The sequence below is a fragment of the Euwallacea similis genome, chromosome 34, assembly GCF_039881205.1.
Source record: "Euwallacea similis isolate ESF13 chromosome 34, ESF131.1, whole genome shotgun sequence".
Classification (NCBI taxonomy): Eukaryota; Metazoa; Arthropoda; class Insecta; order Coleoptera; family Curculionidae; genus Euwallacea; species Euwallacea similis.
The window spans coordinates 303,761-331,354 of NC_089642.1; the positions used below are offsets into that span (position 1 = coordinate 303,761).

Sequence of the window (27,594 nt, forward strand, 5' to 3'; positions counted from 1 at the left end):
GACATTTTTTTAATACTTCTAGTCTTTTTTGTCTTATAGAGGTTGTTCTATCCCCTACATATGCTAATATCATTAGTAGATATTTATTAATTAAATAAAAAGCCTTTTTACAATTTGTTACGCAGCATACTGAAAAATAAATAATTATAGTAATATCCAAAAGATCTGTAAATCTATAATACATTACACATATAGATCTAATGGAATGAGATTCCAGAAATTTGTATCTTCTCGCAATTTATCACATCCCAAATTTCACATAAAATCTTATAATAAAATAAGCAACTAACAAAATTATGGTTGCCAGGCCGAAAATTGTCATATATTTCGTCAGAGGTATCTCCTGAATCTGTGACCTACAATGCGCGCTCAGTCCCACCTAAAATATATACACACAAAAATCAATGTTACAAAACTCCTTAGAGTTCCCTATACCCATCCCCCAGTCGAATACACCCAATTCGCCATTCGATCCTCCAACAGCTCGAACATGTCCTCTAAAATCACGTGAAGGTTCTCGTTTTGGCCTTGTCGAACGTAGTCCACGGCCAACCCTCCGGCGACACAGTATATTGCTACAACCTGAGGAACTAATAATTAAATCATTTATTTGCATAAGATTTAGGTAATACCTTCCCCCAAGTGGGCTCTGATCTGAGCATATGGTGTCCTACGGCTAAAAGTACCCCAACGCTCCCTTCAGCAGGCGGTGGGCCTGTCTGTCTTGAGATGTTAGTATACAGTTTAGGATACATTCTCTCTAATTCTTGACACGCACACAATAAACCTGAAATTGCGAATTATACTAATACTTCGTTTATAGTCAAAGTTTAACTTACAAGGGAAAACCTCCCTCACAGTGTTGCTGCAATCAATCATGCCCCCTAAGGCACTTCTCACCCTCATTAGACCCAATCTCTTATCAAATAGTCCGGATTTTTTCAGTTTTGTTCGAACATATAATGAGCAAAGTCCTCGGCCCACTGCCACTACTTCTGCAGGAGGATTAGCTTATATAGAAATTATTAAATAGATGTTAAATACAGGGTCACTAATATGATTATTTTTACCACTTATTCCAGTCCTCCACCCAATGGTGGTGGAGAGTTTTCTGGTGACTACATCTCCGACGTTACTAAATCTCCTCCTAAAGGCTGCTTGTGCATCTCCTGTGCCTGTATCGAATATTGGAATGCACAAATGGAGACATTATAAGTTCGTTTAAGTACCAGAGGAAATTTGCTGTAAAACGGGAATGCTAAGTTTTCGTCTTGGCCTTGAGGTAGTCATGGGTTTCCTTTGCGTGTCTCCACCTCCAGAATTGACTGTGGCTTCCATGGTGAAGGAATAGCTTTATCTACCGGGGTAGGAAAATGTAGCATGAACCTACAATTTGACAATTTCTAATACTATTTTTATAAATAATTCTGTCGTTACATATTTTCAAAGCTGTCGACACCCTTGTTCTGAATTATAAGCTATTAATAAACGGTTTAATAGCCAATTAACCCATATTGCTCGATGTTGGACGGAAGTCGAAAAATGTATCTTTTAACTGTCGCCAATCGAAAACAATTACTTGAGGATGATTAATATTCTACTTTATCCAAATCGAACATAATCCTCTACACAAAAGCGGAACCTGTTTTATGAAAGAAATTTTGAATATGCGATTTATACCAGGGCCATGGAAAAAATACCTAAAACAGATTAGCACAGTGAAAATTTGAGGCTACAGCCCCTTGTAACGTCCTAAAAAATGAACTTGTCTCTAAGTACATGATTGGGGCCAAACACTTCTTATTGTCATGAATGTGGATTATTTAAGGCTTTCAGATAATGCCCCGTATAAATCCTTTTAGTAGCTGCTGATTGATTTTAGTTCTACAAATAGTAGCAAAGATGAACCCTCCTATAAGTACCACATGGGCCATTTTGGTTCACACGTGCATTTCTAGCGTTCTTAGTGACGTGAGTGGAGTGGACCGCCTGTTTTTCACCCATGTACGCCCAGAAGTGAGTTACATTTACCCCGCACCCCCTCTACCGCCCGTACAACTAGACGAGCCCTCCTCTTTACCACCACCTATCTACCTACCTCCAGTAGAAATTCAGCCTCCCCAAGCAGGTTATTTACCCCCATTGCCAAGCGATGACACCATAGTAATACCAGCCCAACCTCCGCCTAACAGCTACCTCCCTCCTCTAAATCAAGACTTGCAGCCCCATCACTTCAAAATAGAGAATATGTCTTGTGTCCAAGGAATGAACTTTAGGGCGACATTTAAGATGGCTTTCAGTGATCTTCCAGTGGTAGATGATGCACATGAGGGATGTATTAAGCATTTACCGGGGAATTCTTATAGAATCGATTTGGAAAGTTTGAATAACATGTTGAAATGCGGAGTGAGGCGATGTCAAAGTGGCAAAATGAAGGCAGGTGAGGAAAATATGTGCGTGGTTGTGAGGGTGCCGACGGTGAGGGGGATAAGGCTGCCAGAAGATAAAACTGTGACTTTGATGTGTGTGCCTCAAGAAAGAGTTGTTAGTCAGATTAGGCATGTGAAGTTGGGCAACAACAAAATACAGTAAGAATTTAAAGAAGAGGGTGAAAAAGAAGGGGCCACTTGAGTGATTATTTTTAGACCGGTGTTTAAGGCCAGGTCCAACGATGGAGTGATCGCTACCGGTGGCACTAAAAAAGACCTAAAAACCCAAATTGGAATTTTCAAAAAGCGACCTGGAAGTGCTGTTTTTGATCAAAACGTTCAGGCTGACAGCCTAATCGAATTAGGAGAGGAGCTATTGCTTCGAACCATAATTAATGAAGGAGATGGTAAGTTCCATCATAATGTTTATACAGAGTATTTAATTTTTTGATGGGACAATTTATTAATTCAATTTGTTTTAATTTTTTGAGTTGTATTAACCTTATTCAGGTGTGCCGTTCGGAATTTAATTTTAATCTGGAAAACGAAGCAAAATGCGGAAAAAATAAAAGGGCAGAAAAGTTACCTTTTTAGCTGCTCTATTTAAAATAATTACGAAAATTGCAAAAATCTACGAGGTGTTCCTATTTTTGTGCAAATTGCGAAAGACCTACCCCTTGGACACGCTCCTGAAATTTGTGGGCGAACTCTGATATATCTAAGACACATTACAATATTGTTATTAAATGACGATTTTTTCATAAATTATTCTAAGTATTTTTAGAAAATAATGAAAAAACTTTTTTTTTAATTTCAACACTTTATTTACGATATAGAACGATGCCGGACGTACTTTTAATGGAACAATAAAAGTATGTCCAGACGCAATATCCCCTTAAAGTTGCGCCGTATATGTAATAAACACCATGTATGATATTTTTGCTCTTTATTTAGGATGGAAAAATAGTCTAATAGGACCAGTACAAATAACGGGATTAAACTCTAAAAAGTCGGCTGTATTGGTTAATCAGCAGGGCTGTGTAAACCCTGAAATGAAAAGTATCTGTCCTAGACAACCAGTAAGGGTGAACCCCCTGGTTACCGAGTTAAACTTTCGGTAAGCCCAAAGTAAGTAAGGAAAAACCTCATTTGAATAATTAACTTTTTTAGAGCTTTTTTATTTCAAGAAGAGCCCCAAGGGGATGAAATGGTGGTTTCGGTTAGAACTCAAGGATGTGTGCAAGCTCAAGACTGTTTGAGGGTATGTTTACTGTATTAAGTAAATAATAATTTTGCGTAATGAATCTATAAACGGTTTGGTAACAACTTAATTGGCGATTCAAATGATCTTTATTATATGGGGACACATGTTCTGTGAATAAACCTAACTATGTTCTTATCTTAATTGTACAAACAACTGAGGTACATACTTAACATACAGAGTGTCATCGATGTAGTTTTTATTTAAATCCAATATAAAGTTTATTCCGTTTATTGCACTAACTTATTCACATCATGTTCCATCCTTAAGCGTTGACATACATTCGAAAAAAAAACGTATTTACAAGGGCTGGCATGCTGTCGGCTTTACATACTAATTATAAAGTGTTAACGAAGCTTTAAAGCTTTAATAGGCACGTCTCAACAAAACCAATTTGGGTTGTTAATTCCGACGCCAATAATAAAATATTTATGTGCGGGTGTCGGTGGAATGGTGACAGCAGGATTAATTGATTAAAATCTACTTTTTTTAACTATTTCAGGCGCCCTGCGTTGGGGATTTTAATGTAAGAGCCAAACGGAGCTTTATAGAGACAGACGTAAGGAACACCTCTAAGGGTCTGAAAAGTTTTCAAAACTGGGAATTGCAAGTGTTTTTTAAAGTCTTACGGGTAGTCAGAGGAGAAGTTATTAAGACCAACATTATGAGAGAAAATTTTAGGAATCATAATTTCCTTATTTTATGTATTTGCCTTGTGGGAGTCGCTTTCAGTTTGATTATTATTATTGTTTGGGGTTTGTTTCGTTGCATGCCTTTTTGAATTTTTTTGTTTCCCAATATACATACCATATAATTCTTGACAAAACTGCGGACTTAACTTTAACTATCATTAGATTCCTTCATAACATACCTTGCTGCCAATTTTCCTGTTATTAATCCACGAAAATGTACGTGTTCGCACTTTTCTTTTACAAGCAGAACATAGGGCTGGATTTTAATTAGATTAGGAGGAATTTTCTTTGTGGTTATCTCTTCGAAGAATCGTTTACAACTGCTGTACACTCATTATTGTTTAGACATTGGTATGCTGTGAGTTGAGCAAACATCAATATTGAACATTCGTTGTGTGCAGATAGGTTGCTACTAGTACCAAATTTACGATGTTTAATTATTGGCAATTGCCGCCGTTCCTCGTGGTTGGTCGTGTTTTACTAATACTAGATAAGAAAACTTGTTCAAAAACTCCAAAAGTACCCGATAATGCGTGTTTGAAAGTAATAATAATTGTGATTTATCGGAAAAAACTTGAGCTTGGAAAATCAGCGATATGACCATTAGTGAGTGTTAAAAAATTTTATTTTTTAATAATTCGATTAGTTAATTATTAATTATTATAGTAAGTAATTATTTATTGGTAAAATTAAATAAAAAATATGTCCTTCCAATAGGACTGCCTCTGATGACGCATCCTACCCCCATCCCCAAAGGACGTGTTGGTGAATCTTCCTGTGTTTTGTTGGTTGCATATTAAATGCAGCACAACCCTGTTGTCAATTTGCCTGTAATTTCTTAAATTTTTAGACATTTACCAGGCAATTTATATCCTCCACTACATTATAAAAATGCATATAAAACATCAAATTGCTGTGAAATCAAAATTTATTTATTGTTGCGATCAAACAACAATAGAAGAATGACTTTTGTTACTTACATACTATTTTTTATATTGCTGGATAATCTCACGGGAACGTGACAACGTCGGCCGCATTAACCATAAAAATCCAAGATGGAGATGAGTGTTTTGTTGTCAAGTTCCCGTCTTTGTAGGCTTTGTGGGCAAGAAAATAAGAACGGGATTAATTTGTACGTCTCAGATGAAAGTTCTGTGGATTTATACACGTTAGTGAATATTTATCTACCCTTGAAGGTAAGATGAATTTGAGGCAAGTACGTATTTGATTACATCCGTCGCCTTGCACAGTGTTAATCAATACATTGATCGCTTTCTCTTTTCGTTTGTTATAAAATAGAAAGAGATGTAGCATGACGGGTTTGTCGACAATTTGAGATTAAAATTTTTGACATGGCGCCAATTTTTGAATTTTATTCGAAATCAATTTTGCATCGAAAAAGTGTTAATTAATTAGCTTTGATGATGTATATCCATTCGCACAGGTTCTTCCTATATCTCTCCAAAATCTCTATATGGCATATTATCAGGTTACCAAAATATTATCGTGTTTTTTTTTACATAAATTCTTTAGGTGGATGAAGAGGACGAGTACCCCAAAACCATCTGCCCAGGTTGTCACATTCAATTAGAGAGCACAAAATTGTTTATGGACCTTATTATAGAGGGACAGACGAAATTACGCCGTTTACTAAAAGCTCAGAAAGCAATCCTGGTTCGAGAAGAAGCAGAGAGAATGAAACTGGAGCAGGCACTACAAAATCACAATACAAATGCTCGAGTGGAGACCTACTCAATACAAAGTGATGAAAATGGTGAAAAGTTCATCATTCAAAGTAAGCTTCAAATGTTTTTTTTAAAGATTTTTATATTCTACTATATAAATTTATTTAGTATATACTGATGGTCCCCTGTTTTCTGAAGATCATCCACTGCATTTAAAAGTTGCTGGATCAGATAAACCTAAAAGAAGGAAAGGTAGACCCCGTAAAGAATCAGTAAAAAAAGTGGAGAATGATGAACCTTCACATGAAAAAGAAAAAGTTATTGGTTCGTGTGTTGAACCAAGAAAAGCAGATCCAGTGCCTGAAGAAAAATCCCCTGCTGGCCGTTTAAAGAGAAACATAAAGCCCCCAGCAAGGTTTGCAGGGGTTGTACAGGTATCTGCTTTAAAGTGTATGCAACTGACAACATCTTGATTTCATTCAACTTTTTAGGGCAAAGAGTTGACTCAAATATTAAAAAATCAGGGAGTAATAGAAAACACTGAAGACATGGGGGGATTTGATGAAGAAAAAATTTTGAAAAATAAACCAAAACAGAAAGTTGTGATTGGGAAAGTTGTAGAAAAATTGAATGGAACAGTAGTAGATCAAGAATTGATATTTGGGGATACCAAAAGGGGGCGCAATAAACGTAATTATTGAAATAGTTTTGTGTCGATTTAATAACTACTATTTGGATTATTTTTCAGAAGCAAATAATAAAACATATAGCTGCAAGGTTTGTGTGAAAAAGTTTAAAAACCGCAGCTGGCGTGATTTGCATGAAAAAGCGCACTTAGTTGATTTGACTAAGAATGAGGCCTGCACACTTGAGGACAGTGAAAAGCAGAGTGAAAATTGTCAAGGAGAAACTTCTGCATTAGAGAATGTGAGTAACAAAGTTGGTAAAAACGTTTGGAGCTTAACTAAAATGTTTGCAACACGCTTTGGCAAAACAGAATGATGGGGAACACGTTAAAGCTGACCCTAGTGGGGACGTGAACGGACCATTTAGATGCGATATTTGTGACAAGTATGTATGACTAAATTTCCTTCTTCCTTCACTCAGACTTGAGGTTCTTTTAATATTGTAGGACATTTGCTTACTCCTGCACCTTGGATAGCCACACAGCAACCCATCTAAAAATGTCCGAGTCGAGCCATCCACAAAAATTTAAATGCAAATTCTGTGAAAAAACGTACCGATTTGCCAATAGTCTTGATTATCACGTAAACATTGCGCATTCAAATAAGAGGTATGTATAACATCCTGTATAATATTTCAAGTACAAGATTGATCTTTTTTCTTGTTTGTAGCTACGTTTGTCTTAAGTGTAATAAAACCTTTAAGCATCGCCAATTGCTGCATCGCCATCAGGCAGTTCATACAGACGACAAAGACTTTAAATGTGCCGATTGTAATAAGCTGTTTAAAAGCAAGTATACTTTGGCGGCTCACATGAGTGTTCATAAGGGTGTGAGGTTCGTTTGCTCTGTGTGCGATCAGGAATTCATGCACAAACATTCGCTAATGGTGCATCTGAGGTAAGGAAAAATCAAAGGTTATAACTAAATTTTGTACGTCTCAAAATTATCAATATTTGGCAGCAATGGTGCGCTCTAGTAACGTAATTCTTGGAGATCATGAAGATCTTCATGGCGATTTGAGAAAAAATAATTGCTGTATTGCCGCTTATTTTAATTTAGGAAAATAAATAGTTTAAGTGAATATCCGGTGTTTTTCCGGTACTCGCAGAATTCATACTGGGAACAAACCCTACGAGTGCGTAATATGCAAAAAGAAGTTCACCCAAAGTGGGAATTTAAAGGAGCACGAACGCATTCACACGGGTGAAAAACCATACCCTTGTAGCGTTTGCGAATTAAAATTCACGACCCTAACGCAGTGCAAGATTCACATGAGAAGACATACGGGTAATTTTTCGCTGCAAGATAGTCATATTTGCTATTGTGTACTCGCTAATAGGAGATCGGCCATATGCTTGTACTCATTGCCCAAAGAAGTTCCCATATAAACACGGTTGTGACATACACATTCGACGTCACCTCGGGGTGAAGCCGTTTAGTTGCAAGCAATGTCCGAGAACCTTCACAGATTCCTGGACTTTAATTAGACATGAAAGGACTCATACAGATGATACGAACAAGTTCAAAAAGCAAGAATGTGGCAAATGTGATAAGTAAGCTTAAATGGTTTATTAGAAAACTTGCATTTGATTTGCAATAATAATTGTTGATTTAACCAATAGATCTTTCTTCAGTAATGCCAACTACAACAGACATATGAAAACTCATTTGAAGAATAGTGGGGCTAATATGTCTGAGAGTGTTAAATTACAGACTTTGCTACCAAAAAGCGACATAAAGAACGGCAGCGTAGATGAAAGTAGTGTTTCTGAGGTGATATAGTGTTAGGGGAATTATATTGATCTTTTTTACTTGTGTTATTTTAGGGACACGGAGAACTACAAATTCAAATATTAGATGAAGAGGGCAACACTTTCAGTCTCACCAGTACAAGCGGAGAGGCGATTCCAATAGTTTCCTCTGGAAATGATGAATTAAAAGGATTATTACCTGACGGCACTTTCGTCAGTTTCGATATTGTTCCCGACCAGAAAATTTTAGATGAAACTCATGGAAAAATCAAAGAAGAGGTAGGAAATAGATACATGAAAAATCAGGGGAATGGTATATTTTTTTAGATTGATATTTCCGAGGTGAATCTGGGGGAGTTACATTTCGTAACAGAAAATTCAGATAATGCCGAGGACAAACCAGCTTTCTTATCGGAAGACGGGAAAGTGTGTTTTATCACCGCTTTTGATGGAACGTCGTTCTTAAATTGATTTTTATCAGTAACTGTTCTGCGGATACTATTTTTGCCTCTAACCATTTGGTTTTTTAAGTTCGGGATGAAAAAAAAACTGTTTTTAAAATTGTTTAAACAGGAGTAGGTATATTTTTGTATCAGCAAAGTGACTCCATTTTAGTGACATTTAATTTACAATTTTCTTACAAAACTCGGTATTTTCGACAATCAGACACTCGTAAAGTAAAAAAGTAGATGTACAAGAATGCAACTATAGTAATAAGCAGTTTAGAAAAAGAAAATGGAATTCAATTAACCTAATCTTGTTTCAAGTTAAAATTCTGAGTATAATCATATTCTATGGTGGGTATAACTGACTGCATGAACTTCAAAAATATAATTAAATACATATGTACTCCCAATTCGCCTCCTCCATCAGTCACGGTTTGAATAATGCTCTTCATCACTTCCGCGTGCCTGAAAGATAATTTCTAACAAATTTTCCTTTAAAAAAAGTGCCCAAACTTACTTGCAAGGATGAACAGAGGCCATTTTGGGAACACTCAAATGTGGATGGGATTCCATAGTTACTGTTTTCATGGCATAATCCTTGTTAATATCTTGGAAAAATTCATTTGTTGTCAGAGGCTCATGTCTCTATAAAATGCAAATAAATGAGAATATTTGAATTAAAAAGTTGAGTCTTACTTCATTGTATCCTGTCAGCCACATTCGAGGGGTTTGGTAATATTTGTCGTAAGTTATATGCAAATCATATGTGCGAGTCTTGACTATTTCTCCCTCCTCATCAGCACTCCTTCCTGCCATTATTGGTTTAACTACTTTGGCAACCTGCAAACCTTCCTCATTATTTATTTTTTTGATAATTACAGTTTTTGCTCTACCTGGTCATCTTCTAGCATTCCACTTTCTTCAAACTCTTCCATATCAGCTGCCTCTCCTTCATCATCCTCCTCATCATTATTTTCTTTGGAATCTCTTCGCATGGCTGCTTCTTCCATGCTCTCTGTCTGATTTAAAAATGAAACTTCCTTATATGAAACTTTCCACTTGTTATTACCTTCTCTAAAGTCATCTCAGATATTTTGTCTTCTAGCAAAGATGTTTCTTTGTCGTAATGGTGAGTGTCTACCCACCCATTGTCTGCATCATCCGACTCTATTATTTTCTCCAATTCATTGCAATACTCCATCTGTTCACATCTAAATATTAAGCAGGGTGTAATGAATTTTCAAGAGTTTGTTATGAGAAATACCTTTTGGGGCATGGCACATGCCGTGTTATTAAAAACTGCTTGTTTTTAGGTAAATAAGGTTTAGCTTTCAACTCGTCGCCTGCAGCCCATTGCCAGGTGGGACAGTGATGGACCAAATGGTCTCCAGCGGCTACAAATTCTTCGGGGGTTAGTACGCCCGTCTCTCGAAACTTGGACTCCTGTAAAGAGAATTGTTATGACATGTTGATCGAGTTCAATAACAATTTTTACCTTTAAAACAGGGGTCAAATATTCACCCACAGCCAAGGCTGTGCCTTTTACGCTATTTATGACGTTCTGCATCGTGTCTTGAAGAAACACTGAATGATGTTAATTCAGCACTATCTCTTTTTCAAAAGAACATAGTAAAATCTATTTAACACAAAGAGTAAAGAAAATTAAGTTAAACCGCAAATGTTTATTATATGTAAATATTACAGAATTTTTTTCATTTCTGACGTTGACGTTCAACTTTTTGCTCGGAATTTTGACTCTCTGAAAAAACCACCCGGTTTACGGTTGTTTTATTTTCTTAGCCCTCTTTATTCTGTATCACACTTTCGCTCCTTGCAACGCATGTGTAAGACAGGGACAGCTCAAATATTGATTACGTAATGGAAACAATTAAACCAACCGTAACCAGGTTTCAGTGAAATTACGTATGAAGAAGTTTGTGGTTATGTTTATTGTATTTGAATTCTGTTTTGTGCGTTACCCAAAAAACTGAAAATAAGCTCCAAAATTGCGTCGATACACACCTACAGCCCAAAATAGAAGTGTCTCCTTTCTAATTCTTTAATAAACGAACAATACAATTGACCCAGAACAAACCTAAAATATAGAAGGTGACTTTATCAAAAACATTTGTTCCCCTGACAAAGAACCCTCCGGGCAACGGGTAAAATGCTTTTCTTGATTTTTCCTTCTGTTTTAATAACAATGCGGCACATCTGCCCTCGTTATCAAATAATCCGCTATTACTGCAAAAGATGATCAGGCACAAGACTGAACTTACAAGCTCCTACATAGAGTCAATACCAGCAAGCATGAATGCATTGGATGTAAGGAAAATTTGCTTATACTTACCTAGCAAAGAAGTCTTCTCTGGCAACCTAACTTAACTGCAAACTTACAATGTGCTGACTTAGATCTGAATTAGTGTGTTTTATTGCTTTGAGGGGCATCAATATTTACATGCAGAAGAGCATGTGAAATTCTGCAAATACTTGTCGTTATCATTAAATATGGTTTGTTATTTTTTCAAAAACAAGCCTATTGATTTATTTAACTGTGAGATTGTTTTTGTGAAACTGAGTTTGATGTCTGAGCAGTTAGAAGAATAATTGAAAATGATTTTAAGTCAAGAACCCAATTTCATTTATAATGGTGATAAGATTTTAAGTGGTTTAATTGTTTTTTTGCATTAAAAGGGGCTGGAATAATTATGAATTACAATAAATTGTTCTTGGAAATTTACCTTCAGGGTGCTAAGATAGTCAAATTCATTTTAAATTGGACATTAATCATTGAAATTTTCTGCTGCAGGATTAAGAATTTGGGCAAATTCGTGTTTCAGGGAAAAGAGGGTTATGAAGAACCTGAAACAACATTTTTGTAAGGAGTGTCAAGCATTATAAAATGTCACAATTAAACCAATGCAAATTTCTCAAAGGTTTTATCATGAAGTGGAAAATTACTTAGAGAAGCCAAATGTGGTTGTTGCCTTAAATGGTGAGCTGCAATAGAGGTCATAATGATCCTTGGAAATGGAGTGTTGCATTTCAATTGAATTCCAATTTATTAGCCTCTGGTTGATGGGGTTTCAAGGGAAGAACCTATGTATTTCATTAATAATAATATCGCAATGGTGAAGACACAAGGTCGAACTAATTAATGCTCAGTTATTAATAATTATAAGCAGATATATGGTAATGTAAATATGTATGCTATTCATTTTTGGCTGGACCAGTTTGGTGTAAGTAAATCAATGTGCACAAGATGGTCAAACCTATAATCGCCTCAAAATCAAAAATAAAAATGTGTTACGAGAAGGCAAAACAAATATTACAATGTATGTTAATGAAATGCAAAACTCTTAGCTTTTTATATGAATGGAAAGAAAGTTTACCTCTATTGGCAATAAAAACCACTATAAAGACCAGTAATTTACTCATTAAAAAATCACCAAATTTACCTAATCCTTTTTGTAGGCAGGTGGAGAAGCAAATCTGAAAGGAATATTTCTGAATTTCATTATACAGCATTGGGTCATACACACACACACACGCTCCAGCAGAACCACGTTACGCAATAACAACAATAATTATTGAAATGTACACTTATAGCCATTGCCAACCCTCCCAGCTGATGGATTTGAAAGTAAATATTGAGAAGTTCTTGGTCGCCGGCTTCAGTTCAGTATCAGCCAGTGCTCATAAGGTTCCATAAAGCAAGGCAAGGTATGGGTATGTATAGCACAGTAGTGTGTTGATTGACAGATGGTCTTTTTTAAATCATTCTTTATTATTGAGGGTGAATGTAAACGTATGCGATGTATATGTATGTTTTAGTCCAACTTTCTCAATTTTGGATTATTGTCGCTGCGAATTTGAAGTCTTTTAGCAATAGATATGCAGAAATCAGCGAGTCTCTAATAGCAAATATTTGGCAAATACCAGCTAGAATCTAATTAAATTTTTGCTAAAAAGCAAATATTAGTTGTTGAAAATTACATTTATATAAATCGTTTCACAAGTAATTCATCAAATCCCGATTATTACAAACGGTGCCGCATTTAACACTAAGATAGAGTATAATGCTTCAAAGATATTGTAGATTGTCGCATCAGTGGTCGAAATATCATTTTACAATGTGGCAGTGAGTTTTGTACATGTTTTTACCTCTATAAATTCGTTATTCGCCATTCATTGTGAAGGGTTTATTTGCACTGATAATCGGCGAGAATGACAACTCAAAGTTGGTAATCCTTGACCATTGTCCACTCCTTGCTTAGTTCCACAATTAAATTATTTCCAAGGCGAGATTGATGGCTAAGTAATTGTCCCTATTAGTGTCTATATGTGTCTACTCTCCGTTTGTATATCTCTTTGTTTTACTAAAAATGGTAATGATCCTTGTGGCTTCCTCATTCATCAAACTGCACACACCGCAGATTTGTTGCCACTGCAGCAAAATACATTTACACAAAGACCTACATAAGTATTTTAGGGTGCAGGCACAAACTTTTTTATACATATCCGATTATTATGACTTGCAAAATGTAATAATAAAGCACTTTTTAATTATATGTCTTTTAATAAGTTGAGTAATACTTTTCCATTGCCACTCATATCCTAGGGACTCGTGTGACCTTCGAGCTTTTGTATGCTAATTACTTTAATTTCATTATAATAAATGAGGATTTGGGAACGAAGGTTAGATCTTCTAATTATATGCCGCATAATGGTTTCAGGAAGAGGTTTCTTAAAATGGCTAAACTTCATTTTATCGGCGAAATAGATTTTTTCAGCTTTTGCAACTATGTAAATAAAGTATTGCCAAACAAGAAAAATTAAGAAATAGCGTTTATGCTGGTGATTATGGTGTCGCAATTACCTATATAAGGACTTATACACATTGACAAATATAAGATTAATGGCGTGAAATTCCTTTATATAAATAAATTGACATGCGTTTAAGGAGTTCGAAATGGCTAAATTCTTGATCGTCACACTCTTCTCCCTTGTGGCTGCCGCCTGGGGTTACTCGGCAGGAGCCCCCGAAGGGGTCTGCGATGACATGACCCCGAAACACCCGGTGGCGCCCCAAAAATCCGCATTTCCCTATAAAGTAGCCCTGGATAAAAGTGAAGTGAAGCCCGGTGAAGAAGTCTTGATCACAGTCTCAGGAAAGCCTTTCAAAGGTATAGTCATTTCTTTGCAGTAGCACGTTATGTTGGATTGCAAATAAGTTTCTTTTATAGGGTTCTTTGTTCAAGTCAGAGAAGACTACAAAGCTGTGGGTACTTTCCAAATTCCGGGTGATCACAAGTTCATCAAAACAGTGAATTGTCATGGAACCAAGGGAGTAAGTCAAAGGATGGTAATAAGGAGTTTTATTCAAGTTTTTTTTTGTATTTAGAGCGGAGCTACGCATAAGAACGCGGTAGAAAAGAAGAATGTGGAACTCGTTTGGAAAGCACCAGCAAAGACTGGCAAATATACTGTTTAGTAAGTATAGAAAAATGTTTTAAAAGTTGGTGTTGGTTCGTTGGTGGAAAGGCGCCTTCAGGTTCGTCCAGATTTGGTGTTAGTTTTTGGAAGGTACTTAGCCGCTTCATGCATTTCAGAATCTTTGCGCGTCCTACGAAATAATCATTTTCACCGAACATTACTCTCAAGTATTTAATGCCTCTTTTTGGTCTAATTTCTTCTTTCCTCGCTGCAGACCTGACGTATTCTCTCCGGTCTACTTTTCATTCATCACACGGTTTTCATTTTTCTCAGGAGTCAGTGGAAGTGATTGATATCCAGCCAGTTTTGCATCTTATGATTCTATTTGTTTCTTATATTAAATCTGCAATTGTTCATGAGATGTATCAGTTTTCCTACAATATCTATGTAAAATGCGATTCAGTTTTTGTAACATTTGTTTTAACATCGATTTGAATACGAAAATATTTAAATAATTTCGCATTCCCCAGTGACAAATTCAACTGTATTTGTGAATTTCTTTTTACAGCGTGACTGTAGCCCTGGATGGAGGTACCTTTTGGGTGGCTAAGCCAAGTGGAACTATCAAAGTGGCTTAAATAAAGCTCTATTCTACAATAAGTTTCAATTGGTGCTGAAGAATGAACTTAAAGGTATTTAGAAAGCATATAAATAAGCCTCGTGTTTAGTGTTAAAATTTTTATAAAATGTTTAAAAATAAATTTGAACTTTTTTTCCTAAGTCACCAATTGATCGAAAATGGAATCCAAATACACCTGTGCAAGTTCCATTCCAATGAATAATTCCTTATCTCCATAGCTGAATAATGACAAAATCAAAGTACTATATGCTCCTCACAACGGTAAGTTTTATTCAATTTCCAATGATCCTTAGTCAGGTAAACATTTTCCGTATTTGGACACCCCTAAAATGTTAACTACTCTTACTAATAAAATAGTGTCACAGACCAAAAAGAAACGACTGCACATCTCAAAACAAGCAGTTGTTGGCTTCCTGATTTACCCTGACGATTTTCAAGGTACAAAGCGAAAATAAAACGTTTTTAAAATAACAAGTCATTATTCACGTTAAAAACAACTGAACATCTTGAGATCCTCCCTCTGGTGTTGCTAAAGTCATCCCTTGCCCTTAACGTTAAGCTAAGTCTATGGGGTTAACCCATTTTTCCCAATGGTGCGCCAACGCACCACGTCAAAATAAAATTTTATTACAAAAAGTATTTATTTTTATATATTATTAGTTTCTTTAGGTACTATCAGTTCAGGTGAAAACATAGGGATTGTACAAGTGGGAGGAGCGCGCAAGGTTTAATTAGCTTCAACAAAGACCAATGAAGTATCGTGAAGACAGCGACAACATCGAAGTGGAGACACCGACGGGCTTAATGCCGCCCACTTCGTAGGTTTTTATCGGAGGCATACTGAATCTTGTGTTGTCCTTTCTTCACTTGCACAATTACTGTTTCCGCTTGGACTAGTGTAGTACCTGTATATAAGGCATAAAATTAAAATGTTATATTTGCTATACAATTGACGTGATATTGCAAATTTTGATGTTAAAATTACGAAAATTTTTACTCAATATTTTTATATGATCATAATTACGAAATAAATAATTACCTACACTGTTTTGCTGAAAAATATAAATTCGGCTTTTGGCACACATACCTTTCTGAGAATGGCAATACTTGCAGCTTGATAAAATAATTTTTTGCATACCAGCAATAAAAATGAGTAGTCCGTTTTCGCACCACTGTTTTGATAAAATTTAGGTTTTCATTGCTCAATGCTGGCTTAGGACGCCTTGTACTAGTCACCGTCTCCCGACGTATAAAAAAATGCCTTTCTGACTACTTTTCAGTGTCTGGTTAAGACAATTTTGGGTACAGAATTGAAGCCTTATGGATCTGAATGACATAATTATTCCTACCCCTACCTTTGAAAAGCATCTGAAGGTTTTTCCGATCATTCTACTTCTCAAACCTCTGAAATTTATCCTGTAGAGGGAGAAATACCATTTTTGCCAGACAGAATTTAAAACTTTTCCGCTATATTATCATCAGATCTGGTATTGCGTTGAATCCCGGAAAAATAAACGTAATCGCCAAATCGACCTGAACCAAATGTCACCAAATTGAGAAAAATAACATTTGATATGACTACTTGGTATCGCTGATTAGTGAAAAAACGTTTTGATGTTGTCATTCCATTGACTGAGTTGCTGCAAAAGGCAAAAAAATTTGAATCTAGCGATGTGAACGAAACGATGTCTGTGACAATTTTTTTCAGCAAACCAAAGATTCGTTGATCTATGCTATTTTGGGCTTGTTAAAATTTCAACTATCTTTTTAAGGTTGAAAAAATGCTTTTACCTATGCTCTAGGAGCAGTGTGAAACTCAAAACTAAGATGATGAAAAAAATATAATCTGCTTTTTATCTAGAATTCCTAATAGGACCAAGTAAAATAATTTCAGCATAAATTCTCACTCTTCTATTTGTTATTGGGAAATTGTGTCAGTATTTGGAACCTTTTAAGTTGTTTCATTTTATTCCCAGTGATGCATTTAGGCACCACCCATTTTTTTTTAATTATATCTGTCTTTTTTAGGAAAATTTATTGTAAGTCTTTAAAAAAAAACTATCATTTTTTGTTTTCTTATTAGCTTTGGGATGATATGAGTATACTTTAACTCACATCACTTAAATTAACTTTAAGGGAAAGGTGCATATGCCACTTAATCATAAAATACACTTCAGCAGAACTTCCACCTATTTCCACACTCGTTGCAGAGGACAAACGTTGTCATAGGTTCATCAGACGACCGGGTTTGCAGTTGATTGTATGTGCAATTGCGCTTCTTGCATTTACCGCACTTCAACATGTCTGTTTTCGTACCTGTTTTGAATAGATCTTTTAGAAAAACCCTCAATAAAAATAAAAAGCTTACCTTGAGCAGTAGCTAACTGCGCATCATTTATAGCCTCTTTATTGAACTTTTCTCTCAATTGCTTCACTTCATCATTTGCCATTTCTTCAGCAGTCATTACAGCCAACCTAAGAAAAGAGAGTTGAGTGAAGCTCTGTGATGAGATCAATTTAGGGGATATATGTTTAGTTCCTGAATATTAGAACATTTACCTTTGTGCACTGATAGCTCCTATTCTGAAATTGGTTCTCAATGTGGGATTCTTCACATCCTTTAAATTAGCAATTCTGGACCGGACCCTGTTCTTGTATTTCATGTCTGTGTTTTTGAATTCCTGGAAAATAGCCTCCTCCAGTTCTTCTGCCAATTCTTCAGCACTTGCACACCCTAATTCCTCCAACAATTATCTTACAAATCTCATAACAGTCATCAAATTACCTTCAAAATCCTCCTTGTTAGAATCAGTTTTCAGTGCACTTGCCAACATTTCCCTGCACTTCAATCTCACACTGTTCGTAGTGACGCTAGTGGGGGGAAAGCTGGTAGGAAGTTTTTTATCCTTTTCTTTGTCCTCCTTCTTCGACTTGTCCTCCTTCCTTTTCTCTTCCTTCTTTGAGTCTTTACTGTCCGATGAACTGGATACTTTACTGCTACTGTCAGAGTTACTTAAGAATTTCTTCCAGTTTTTGATGAGAGTTTTTGCCAAAGCTATTACTTCATCATCTTTGCTTGACTTTCGAAGGGCATTTACTGTCATTCCTATGCGAGTTTTTGTCAAAACATCCAAGTTTATTTTGAGGTTTTGAAGCTCTTGCAGGAGATCCAGAGCTTGCTCTTGTCCCTAATGATTAATTGAATAAGAGTATATAGGCATTATTTAAGCTCAAATTGATTTTTTTACAATTGAATAAAGGACCATGATAATAAACTTGCATAAGTACTAGTTCTAAAAATAACTAAACGGGAATTTCTTAATTTTTCATGAGTATTGCAGGCCTACAAAAACATTTGAGAAACCTACACTGCCATCATCGGAAGTCATTTTGCTTAGTTTTTTCTGGATTCTCATGACTTCTTCCTCGACACTCATATTTGCCTTATTGTAAGACCGCTCTCCTGCTCAATTATTTGACTTTTTTAAGTAAAATTAGGCAAATGTGTCTATTTTTTCTTCTAGATAAACCGCTGAAAACTAGAAACCTGCCTGAAAGGAAATGGCATTTATTTAACGATTTGCTAAGTACTGCGATTGCGCATCGCTGCATTTTTTTTGACAGATAAGACAGACTTTTGATTATATAATCAGTTTTTCAGTAATCGAGAAGAGTAGCTGTCTTTGTTAAACACTTTGATAAATATGGGCAAATAGGCAGGTTTGTTCAATCTTTAAACTTAAAATGGTTTTAACTACTCTTTTAAATATGTCATGAAGTTAGTTGGCAACTGTGTATTAGTGCTAACTAGTAATGCTTCCTTATATGACAACATCATTCTAGTTATATGCACAGAGTAACCAGATTCATTATTATAATGGATATGTTTTCATAAAACGTATTTCCTTAAAATTTTCGTAAGTTTCTTTATTTTCCAGCTGCAAGGTGAAGCTAAAAAATTGTCAGAACAGACAATAGCTCATAAATCCCTTGTTTTGGTATGGAAAACGTTCATTTAGGTTTTTTAAATGGAATGCCCTTTATATTGTTAGATATTGTATATATTTGTTTAGATATATATTTATTTTTTAGATTTTATGACGAACATACAATATGAAAGGGAACTAGTGTATTCTATATCACCAAATCTGACGCGTGATATTTTCATTTCACTGTTGAACTCAGAAACTGAGAAAAAACATTTTAAATGTCGAAAACTAAGATTGATAAAATTACAGCGGTTTAGGCCACTGAATTCTACCTAAAAATCTCATAATACTCTTCAAATAGCATAACTTTGCATAATCAGAAAAAATAATATTGTAAATTGAAAAAATCAAAAATTTTGAGAAATTGCGTCTTTTATTGCTTCGCGGTGTTGCCATACACTGAAATTCGTACCCTTGAACAAAACATTCTATCGTTTTGGACATTTTCTTTGAGTTTAGACAGTGACATTATCATCTGATTTCTTACATCAAATAAAATAGTAAACAAAGGGATAAGAATAAAAGAAATTGAAGATAAAATCAAATTAAACATTAAATAAGTATATTTTCGAATAACTCAGTCATAGTTTCTTAAACCACGTCAATTTCAAAGACCAAAATATGGATTTTAGAGTTATAACTATGTCAGAAACACGAACTATAATTCTTCAAAGTACATCACTACTTACTTTTTGAGAATTCCATCTACTTGAATGGGGGTGTTGAAAGACCTGTGAGGACAATGGAGGGTCCTAATGAACGCCTAATGAAGGCTATTTTTGACACTGACCAAAATATTATCACCCTGACTTTAAACAGTGGTAAGTTACGGAAGTATGTTCCTACTGGTCTCTAGCAGCTAAGTCCATTTGTACTTGATATACCTTTTTTCCATTGTGTATTTTATTTTGATTAAACTAAGTCTGCACTGTTGAGACTCATACTTAAACAATATATATTGCCTATCCATAAAGACTCTTTTCAATCATTTGTTGATTAATAGTAACATCCCTGTTACAGACATTCATATCAACAAAATATGCAGAAATGGAATGACACTAATAGGTGCCGCGGCTCAAACTGGAAATTTACCTCTTTTAAAATTACTTTTTGACTTTCACAACAACAAAAATATCCCTATTAATTCCTTAGAAAATAGAAACAAACCACAATACTTGCATTTAGACAGTAACATTCCCAAGAGATACAACATAGGGTAAGTTTGCAATGTGAATCTAATGTTGCCGAGTCCTAAGTTTTTAAAAATTATAGATATTTTGTTGTAACACGTGAAGAGGAAAATGAGTTTGGTGATGGTCCCACTCCTGAGGGAATGGAAGGGTTGGAATGGGATCTTGAAGTTAATGATACTGATAATTTCAATACAGGTCAGTTCAGTAGTTTGAATGCTAAAGTATACTAAAAATTAAATTTTTGCTCATCAAATAGATCCTACAACTGAAGACAGTACTGTAGATCTTTACAGGTGGTATGCAAGTATTTTAAACCGCACAGCAGTGCTTCTAGATTCCCCTGAAAGGGACTTAAGTCGGCTAGATAAACATGGTCAAAGTGTGCTACATTATGCTGTTAACTCAGGTCTACATCTTCCACAAAGGTAGCAAATATAAAATTCTATATTGAAATCTTGTTTAGGTTCTGTGGACATGATGGAATATTTAATAGAAAATTTTGGAAGAGATTTAAGTGTGAATCAAAATGATATAAATGGTTATAACTGCTTGCACAAAGCTGCTACAAGGGGTGATATCCATATGGTCCAGTTTTTGATTAGGAAAAGTGTTAATTTGAATGTGTGTGCAGGTTAGTAATTTTAATTTTTCTCTAAATGTGTTTGTGACTTGTGAAGTGGAAATGATTTAGGCCGCCACAGACAAACTCCTCTACATATAGCTGCAAAACTGGGCCATCATTCCATGCTAAAATTACTGATTGAATCAGGTAAATAATTATAGGCACATTGTCCTTCCAAATATATTAAATTTTGGTGAAATAGGTTGTAATATAAATACTCTTGACTCGGATGACCGAACGGCTTTGAACTGGGCAGTACGGCAGGGCGATGAGGAGGCTGTAAGGATATTATGTGAGGCCGGGTCTTTGGTTAATAATGAGGAGCCTGGAGAAGTGCTGCCTCTAGATTTGGCTGTGTATAATGGAAACTCCCTTGTGGTATATTTTAGTTTAGCAAGTATTTTGTAAATCTCTTATTGAGGTATATTAATAGGTAAAATTGTTGCTTCAATATGGGGCAAGAATTATCCCTTCTCACTATTTACTGCACAAAGCCGTCACGCAGAATAATCTCGATGTAGTGATGGCTCTAGTAAATGGGGGTGCTATGATCAATACCAGAGATTCCAATGGGTTTACTCCAATTATGATTGCTTGCTCAAGGAAGAATTTGTTAATACTTCAGTAAGGATTTTCTTGGTTGCAATGGCCGGTGTAAGGAATATGATTTCAGATATTTGATTTACGAGGGGGCAGATGTGAACATTCAAAGTCCCATAGATGGTAAAACGGCTCTTCATGTTTGTAGCCAAGACGTGCGATCTGAAGCTACTGTTAGTAGGTTAATTGACATTCTTGTGAATAGTGGCGCCAATATGAATGCCACAAGTTACCAGGGTACAGTTTTGTTGCACTCTATAGTCTTAGGTAAGACGGTTGTTTTTAAGAAAATTTAATTTAATTTTTTTCTATGATATAGAAAATCATTATGCAGCCATGTCGCTAATCAGACATGGAGCGGATGTCAATATCAGAGATGAAAGAGTGTGTTGGGATGTGTTAAGTGTCTCTCAACGCTATGGAACTTTGGAGTTGTGTAAAGCCACAATTTTCGCCGGATTTGAGGTAAAGCTAATTAGATTATCTGAATGTATAATTGTTGAAGTTGTGGGTTTAAGTTAAAAAATATGTCTCACGATCCAAAGAAATTGAGGAAAGGCCCTGAGGATGGAACCTATGATTTCATTATGCAAACGAAGACCAATCCACTCAGCCTAAAGGACTTTTGTCGCATAGTCGTGAGGAAAAGCATAGGGTCTGACAGACTTTTAACTAAAATCAAAACACTGCCTTTACCGACGATGTTGCACAAATATTTATCTTTAGAGATTCTTGAGTAGGAGGGTTCTTGTGGAAGTATTTGTGATCTCATTTATGTTCAAGTTTTCAAATAATTTTTTAGCGGTTTCAAAGTAAGCATGATTTAATTAATTCTGTAAGTGGTGACTTTGCTGAGAATTAATTCGACGAACTTTGCTAGTCATTTTCTTAGTTACTATCCAATTAATTTAAATATTATTTAATAGTTTAATTTATTTTTTAGTAAAAGCTAAATCAGATTTTCAGCTACTATTGGGTCAAATAAAGCAAGTGTTTATAATGCATTTATAAACTTGACCAACTTAGAGACTTTTTTATGTTTACAAAAATTAATGAAGAGTACAATTTTTCTAATTTTTAGAATATGGCACAATTTTTTAATTAACTTACATAGAATAGAAATAAATGGAGTAAAAAATTTAAACAATTAATACGAGTTTTTGTTGATGTTTTTTTAATATTTGATATTTGCTTTTCACTTATTTGTTATGAAAGAGAGAAATAGAGGACAATACTGTGTCATTAAAATAAAAACATAATTTAGGAATATTACACTTTTTTTGAGATAACCTACGTATTTCCAATAATTTTCAAATATGCAAAACATTTTCTGCCACAACTCGTATTTAGCTTTTCACTTTTTAAAACTCAACTAATAATTCCAAAAGATATTTAAATTTTTGGCACATTCCTGAGATATCTGCCCGTAAGTCAAGAGTTTGCATGTAATGAATTTGTAACCGTCTATATATAGGGTGTTTATTAAGTACTTGTGCAAATTTTAAAGAGTTAATTTTTGACTAATTTTAAGGTAAAAAGTTCATATAAACATGAGTCCGAATGGGCATGGTTCTTGAGATACAGGGCTTCAAAAAGAAGTTTTATTTGGTATTTTGATTATATTTTCATTCAATAACAAGTCAATTTGACGAAATTATGGATATTGGGAGTATCAGTGATGAAGAACTCAAATATTTACTTAGTTGTTTTTAATATTAGAGGGTACCACATACAGTGTTGTACCTGGATTGAAATAACTATAACTACTTTTACAAATAAGTTACTAACATTTACAATAATTGCCGAAAATGGCTGCCTTCTACTGCAATGCACGCATTAATTCGGCTTAACATTGATTGGTAAACCCTTTCGAATATACTTGGTATCTGATTAATATAGCCAAATAATAAATTAATCAAAATCCCAAACAATTTTTTTTTTTTTTTGAAGCCCTGTTTCTCAAGAACCAAGTCGATACGGACTTATGTTTATACGAGCTTTATATCTTAAAATTAGTTAGAGATTCACTTTTTAAAATTTGTCCAAGTACTTAATAAACACCCTGTATGTGTGTTAGTGATTAAGTCATATGGCCTTCTCAGAGTGCCCCTTTTGCCATGACTTGCAAACTAAAATTATTTTTGATATCATATTATTGGAGAAAATAAAACAGCAGAGAATTGTTAATAATTTAGCTTCTTTGATAAGGTGCTCGGAATACATTTGACATCAAAATTTAATCTTATAAGTTAATAAGGCAAAACCAAGTTATCCAGGAAAAACTGTTGGTGTGTTTCCTTTGTTATCAGTTACATTTCTCAAATGAGGAAATTGAGACGCAATTAACTTGTAAATATCTTTGTTTCCTCCCTCGCATGCCCGGTGTAAAGCCGTTTTCCCATCACTATCTTGCAGTGTTCCATTAGCTTTCGTAGATAGCAGAAAACTTACCACAGAACTTTTCCCTTTTAAAAATAAATAAAAAGGTCATATATCGTGTGCCCCTGGATAGGTGAACCGATTCTTGTGAGAGGTTAAAATTTTTTTATTTAAATTTTAATTTTTGGGGATTAGCTCTGTTTAGTTAAAGGCTAATTTCTAACAAAATTTCACTTTTGTAAATTTTCAAAAAACTTAATTTCTTGTAAAATGTCTTTTCTGTGACAAATACAACATAATGTTATTAATAAAAACTGTTTAGAATCGGAATCTAAGCCCAAACACCAAATTTGAAACTCCTCAGCTAACTTTGATTTCTCACATTTTGTTGTATTTTCCAAATCAAAGAATTTTATTTTTACCATATATACTTGATTTTTTAAAAGTGAAATTATGATGGAAATTAGTTTTTAACCAAGCAGAGCTGAGCCTCAAAAAATTAAAATTTAAATCCAACATTTTTTATCTTTTACAGGAGTCAATTCATCTATACCGGGACACGAGGTATATACATATATATGTGTATGTATACATATATTACAGAAGATAAATGTATGTATATTACCTGCAGAAGCAGCTCTGTGAAGAGCAGTTGCCCTTCCCGCTCTCGTAACATTATTCACATCCGCCCCGTTTTTAACTAAATAGCGGCAAATATCCAAGTGACCATTTCTAGCTGCATAATGTAACGCCGTGTATCCTGAAGTATAATAAAATACAACACTGTTAAGCTTAGCCTCGACTAAATGAGCAAGCAAGAGCAGCAATATGAAAATGCAATCTTCATTCTGTTTTTGCTTATTAATTTGATTTGGACACGTCTTTACCTGCAGAATCCCGTTGATCAATTCCGCATTTTCCACTTTGCACTAGCTGCCGTACTTTTTCAGAGTTTCCACACTGGGCCGCGCTCCATATACCGCGTTCAAATTCCATTTCGTCCAGAGATTGAGCGGCTGTTTGAATTGTGCACCTGCACCCATGTTCTTGTGTTTTGCAAGGCTGTTCCATGTTGGGAAGATAACTGTTCGTCTTTATTTAAGTCTTTTATTGCACTTGGAATTTTGGTAAGTACACTTACAAAAACAACACTCCTAAATAATTGTCTGTGATGATTCCCAATAATTGTAATTATAAGTTACTGCAGTGGTTTTAATCCCTATTTGAAATAAATACAAATTGAATACAATTCACACTAATAAACTCAGGAAATAAAGTGTATATATAAAACTACATAAATTGTTTTAAGATTAATTCGGCTGAAAGTAAATGAAAGTCCTCTAAATATCGCGCTGCATGGTCCAAATGACTTCAGCCTCCCCAGTGGTGGCAACCACTCTATATCCCAATTGCCCAAGGGCATTAACCACATCTAATGGACAAGCTTTCAACAGAACTCCATTAATTATCTCTTTTCGGTAATCAGAAAATCTCTTAACCAGTGCTTTGATTTCATCATTATTCAGGCCAAATACTGCACTATCAGAAGCGTGAATTGAAGCTTTTACAGCTACATATGCATAAGTTCCTGAGGACATTAGCAAACTAGCAGGTATTTCCATGATTTAAGTACAAAAATAGATTTTAAAGCTGAGGCAATAATGTGTGGTAATTTGACACTTCTTTCTCTCAATCTTAATGAAATTTACTCAAACTTCTCCTTTCTCTAATAGAGCTTTTTCAGTGTCTTTTATTGGCGACACAGTTGCAGGGTCTGGTTCTGCAAATTCCCTTCTCATAGTCCACATATATTCATTATAGTCTTGTTTCACACTTGTACTCGATGAAGCAACAACTGTGTAACCTAAAAACCATTATACTTTGGCTAAGGACAAGTCTAAACTTTTTGCTTACCTAGCACTTCCAAGGCTGTTAGAATGACACAGGGATGCTGCATATAAACAATAGTGGAATCGTCACAGTAACCCCCTGAAGCGAACCGATTTAACTGCTCGATATCAGCAGCTTTGAGCCCTGAAACTAGCACTCTCCAAGGATACCTCTGTCCATAGGCAGCTAAGTTGCCGCGAACTAAAATGTAGGGCATTGGGAAAAATACCTGATATGCTTTTATCAGGAGATTTTATCAGTTAATTAATTGCGAGTGTTTTGATTGAGTTATGATGAACTAAGCTACATAAGTATGCACAGATGTTCTACATTGCCACTCAAAGCAGAACTAAACAGGTTTTGTGGGTTTATTACCCTGGAAAATGTTTGTGTGGTCGTCGCCCAAGTTTAATTTCAGATTTTTTACTGGAAAAATGCAAATATCGCTTAATGTTGTTTATTGATTTGTGAGAAAATTGTTTTGACAGCTTCAGGATTTCCTTGGTTATGTGTGAGAAGGTCGTTGAAGGTAAATAGAGATATTTTATCAAATTTTCCATTTTAGAAGAATCAGGGACAGTCAATTAACTTACAATTCAAAGTTACAAACGTACGCTACTTCAATAAAGAGATTTTCCACTTCAAACAGTGTTTCTGTACTAATAATATCAACAAAATTAAAGTGGTTCAATAGAAGTAAACAAATTAAAAATTAATGAGGCTTTACTCACACTTCATTCCTAAGCCGCGATATCAGAGATGGCAACGTCATATTTTGTATACTAAAATTTTCAAAACTCACGAATGTAAACACTTGAACTCACGAAAATAATTGAACAAAATGGCTTCTGGCTCTGTCAACCTTGAACTTCGTTACTGCCACATTTTCAGTTTCTGGGCTTTTAATTAATTAGATTAGTCTTAAAAGGTCACGTGAGTGTTATGTTGGTTGCTTAAAATACATAAGATTAAATTTCTATTAGTCTCTCTTTATTCAGACCGGTCCCCAAAACTTTATTTGCGTCCAAAAATGTTAAAAGTTACTTTATAACGTATTTTATTAATTGGTTAAATTCTCACGTGTAAAATTACTTTGTGCTGATCAGGAGTAATAGAAAGAAATCAAGTCTCACTGACTCAAGCGACAACTAGTACAAGTATTTCAGGGACAGAGGGGCTCTCGCTAACTCGCACCCGCGGAAATTCCGAGGAATAAAATTTTGGAATCGAAATACTTGCATTGTGAATCCAGCTCAGGGGCAAATCAGGGATACGTGCAAGGAAGATGTTTAAGAGTTATATGGGAATTCCGGCTGTATATTTCTCGCATGTTGTTACAGTTACGTTCTGTTTTCCCAACAGCTTTTCCCCTACATTGGTGCAGAACTATGGTTTTTGATTTTGCCGTGCATTTTTGTTTTCGATCAATGGAAGATGCAGCGTGCCCCTTGCCACATCAGTACCCCAATTATTTCATCGTCATTTAATGATATAATGAACGGGTCACGTATCTACATGACTCCTAATATAGAAAAAGGAACACGGTACGGTAAAAGTTTCATGATTCTGCCTTGAACGTCTTCGAAACGATTAGCGTACATGACAATTTTGCGTAAAGAAGTTAAGTGAAAATTGAGGTATTCTGATTTCAACGATATTTGACTCCGCAGTACATGTACGATACGGCATTAGTATACTGAAGTTAGACGCCAAATCGGACAACTTCTAAAATTTGGTCCAAAAAATGCCATAAATCATATATCATAAAAATGTTTGACTCAAAATACTGAAGTTGTCCCTTTCAAGTTTTGATCTTAGTATATCAACGCTGTATCGTACGTGTACTGGAAGCTAAATATCGTCGAATTCGAAATATTCTATTTTCACTTAATTTT

General features: G+C 35.1%; 9 protein-coding genes across 13 annotated transcripts; 4 read left to right on the top strand and 5 right to left on the bottom strand.

Annotated features, from left to right (window-relative positions):
• Positions 1 to 64: 64 nt before the first annotated feature.
• LOC136418284 (bcl-2-related ovarian killer protein-like) lies at positions 65 to 4,782 on the bottom strand. Of its 3 annotated transcripts, none has more exons than XM_066404310.1 (7): positions 4,562 to 4,782; positions 1,230 to 1,386; positions 1,071 to 1,175; positions 840 to 1,010; positions 633 to 787; positions 436 to 582; positions 68 to 379 (listed from the first exon to the last, which is right to left on the bottom strand). In XM_066404310.1, the coding sequence occupies exons 2-7, from the start codon at positions 1,336 to 1,338 to the stop codon at positions 242 to 244; spliced, it is 825 nt and encodes a 274-aa protein (XP_066260407.1). In that variant the 5' UTR covers positions 1,339 to 1,386; positions 4,562 to 4,782; the 3' UTR covers positions 68 to 241. The 3 variants fall into 3 exon arrangements, with proteins under 3 accessions (XP_066260409.1, XP_066260407.1, XP_066260408.1); XM_066404311.1 differs by having other exon boundaries at positions 1,230 to 1,357; positions 4,562 to 4,664; XM_066404312.1 differs by lacking the exon at positions 4,562 to 4,782 and having other exon boundaries at positions 65 to 379; positions 1,074 to 1,175; positions 1,230 to 2,889.
• On the top strand, positions 1,903 to 4,471 carry LOC136418311 (uncharacterized). Its single transcript, XM_066404339.1, has 5 exons — positions 1,903 to 2,588; positions 2,646 to 2,836; positions 3,384 to 3,546; positions 3,600 to 3,690; positions 4,193 to 4,471. The coding sequence occupies exons 1-5, from the start codon at positions 1,903 to 1,905 to the stop codon at positions 4,469 to 4,471; spliced, it is 1,410 nt and encodes a 469-aa protein (XP_066260436.1).
• Positions 4,783 to 4,834: 52 nt separating the features above from the next.
• On the top strand, positions 4,835 to 9,636 carry LOC136418271 (zinc finger protein 879-like). 2 transcript variants are annotated; one of them, XM_066404292.1, is made up of 13 exons: positions 4,835 to 4,988; positions 5,916 to 6,177; positions 6,236 to 6,501; positions 6,559 to 6,757; positions 6,816 to 6,994; positions 7,065 to 7,138; positions 7,200 to 7,361; positions 7,423 to 7,650; positions 7,862 to 8,040; positions 8,093 to 8,306; positions 8,376 to 8,526; positions 8,580 to 8,783; positions 8,832 to 9,636. In XM_066404292.1, the coding sequence occupies exons 2-13, from the start codon at positions 5,991 to 5,993 to the stop codon at positions 8,973 to 8,975; spliced, it is 2,187 nt and encodes a 728-aa protein (XP_066260389.1). In that variant the 5' UTR covers positions 4,835 to 4,988; positions 5,916 to 5,990; the 3' UTR covers positions 8,976 to 9,636. The 2 variants fall into 2 exon arrangements, with proteins under 2 accessions (XP_066260389.1, XP_066260388.1); XM_066404291.1 differs by lacking the exon at positions 4,835 to 4,988 and adding an exon at positions 5,353 to 5,578.
• On the bottom strand, positions 9,066 to 10,626 carry Atg3 (Autophagy-related protein 3). The gene is made up of 7 exons (XM_066404308.1): positions 10,446 to 10,626; positions 10,215 to 10,393; positions 10,020 to 10,161; positions 9,844 to 9,969; positions 9,647 to 9,790; positions 9,468 to 9,595; positions 9,066 to 9,415 (listed from the first exon to the last, which is right to left on the bottom strand). Exons 1-7 carry the CDS (start codon positions 10,515 to 10,517, stop codon positions 9,256 to 9,258), a joined length of 951 nt encoding a protein of 316 aa, XP_066260405.1. The 5' UTR covers positions 10,518 to 10,626; the 3' UTR covers positions 9,066 to 9,255.
• Positions 10,627 to 12,435: 1,809 nt separating this feature from the next.
• Positions 12,436 to 15,162, top strand: LOC136418287 (putative defense protein Hdd11). The gene is made up of 5 exons (XM_066404318.1): positions 12,436 to 12,673; positions 13,914 to 14,136; positions 14,197 to 14,300; positions 14,355 to 14,443; positions 14,955 to 15,162. Exons 2-5 carry the CDS (start codon positions 13,923 to 13,925, stop codon positions 15,022 to 15,024), a joined length of 477 nt encoding a protein of 158 aa, XP_066260415.1. The 5' UTR covers positions 12,436 to 12,673; positions 13,914 to 13,922; the 3' UTR covers positions 15,025 to 15,162.
• A 113-nt stretch (positions 15,163 to 15,275) lies between these two features.
• Positions 15,276 to 18,626, bottom strand: TfIIS (RNA polymerase II elongation factor). The gene is made up of 5 exons (XM_066404309.1): positions 18,395 to 18,626; positions 17,812 to 18,214; positions 17,586 to 17,760; positions 17,395 to 17,501; positions 15,276 to 17,342 (listed from the first exon to the last, which is right to left on the bottom strand). Exons 1-5 carry the CDS (start codon positions 18,461 to 18,463, stop codon positions 17,200 to 17,202), a joined length of 897 nt encoding a protein of 298 aa, XP_066260406.1. The 5' UTR covers positions 18,464 to 18,626; the 3' UTR covers positions 15,276 to 17,199.
• An 896-nt stretch (positions 18,627 to 19,522) lies between these two features.
• LOC136418391 (putative ankyrin repeat protein RF_0381) lies at positions 19,523 to 22,571 on the top strand. Its single transcript, XM_066404438.1, has 11 exons — positions 19,523 to 19,836; positions 20,036 to 20,231; positions 20,288 to 20,403; positions 20,465 to 20,614; positions 20,672 to 20,839; positions 20,900 to 20,977; positions 21,033 to 21,208; positions 21,264 to 21,454; positions 21,504 to 21,697; positions 21,750 to 21,895; positions 21,949 to 22,571. The coding sequence occupies exons 1-11, from the start codon at positions 19,758 to 19,760 to the stop codon at positions 22,168 to 22,170; spliced, it is 1,716 nt and encodes a 571-aa protein (XP_066260535.1). The 5' UTR covers positions 19,523 to 19,757; the 3' UTR covers positions 22,171 to 22,571.
• A 1,024-nt stretch (positions 22,572 to 23,595) lies between these two features.
• Positions 23,596 to 26,422, bottom strand: LOC136418286 (ankyrin repeat domain-containing protein 39-like). 2 transcript variants are annotated; one of them, XM_066404317.1, is made up of 4 exons: positions 26,293 to 26,422; positions 24,697 to 24,893; positions 24,435 to 24,569; positions 23,596 to 23,895 (listed from the first exon to the last, which is right to left on the bottom strand). In XM_066404317.1, the coding sequence occupies exons 2-4, from the start codon at positions 24,878 to 24,880 to the stop codon at positions 23,699 to 23,701; spliced, it is 516 nt and encodes a 171-aa protein (XP_066260414.1). In that variant the 5' UTR covers positions 24,881 to 24,893; positions 26,293 to 26,422; the 3' UTR covers positions 23,596 to 23,698. The 2 variants fall into 2 exon arrangements, with proteins under 2 accessions (XP_066260414.1, XP_066260413.1); XM_066404316.1 differs by lacking the exon at positions 26,293 to 26,422 and having other exon boundaries at positions 23,599 to 23,895; positions 24,697 to 25,143.
• On the bottom strand, positions 25,371 to 26,225 carry LOC136418288 (uncharacterized). The gene is made up of 2 exons (XM_066404319.1): positions 25,724 to 26,225; positions 25,371 to 25,673 (listed from the first exon to the last, which is right to left on the bottom strand). Exons 1-2 carry the CDS (start codon positions 25,914 to 25,916, stop codon positions 25,519 to 25,521), a joined length of 348 nt encoding a protein of 115 aa, XP_066260416.1. The 5' UTR covers positions 25,917 to 26,225; the 3' UTR covers positions 25,371 to 25,518.
• Positions 26,423 to 27,594: the final 1,172 nt, after the last annotated feature.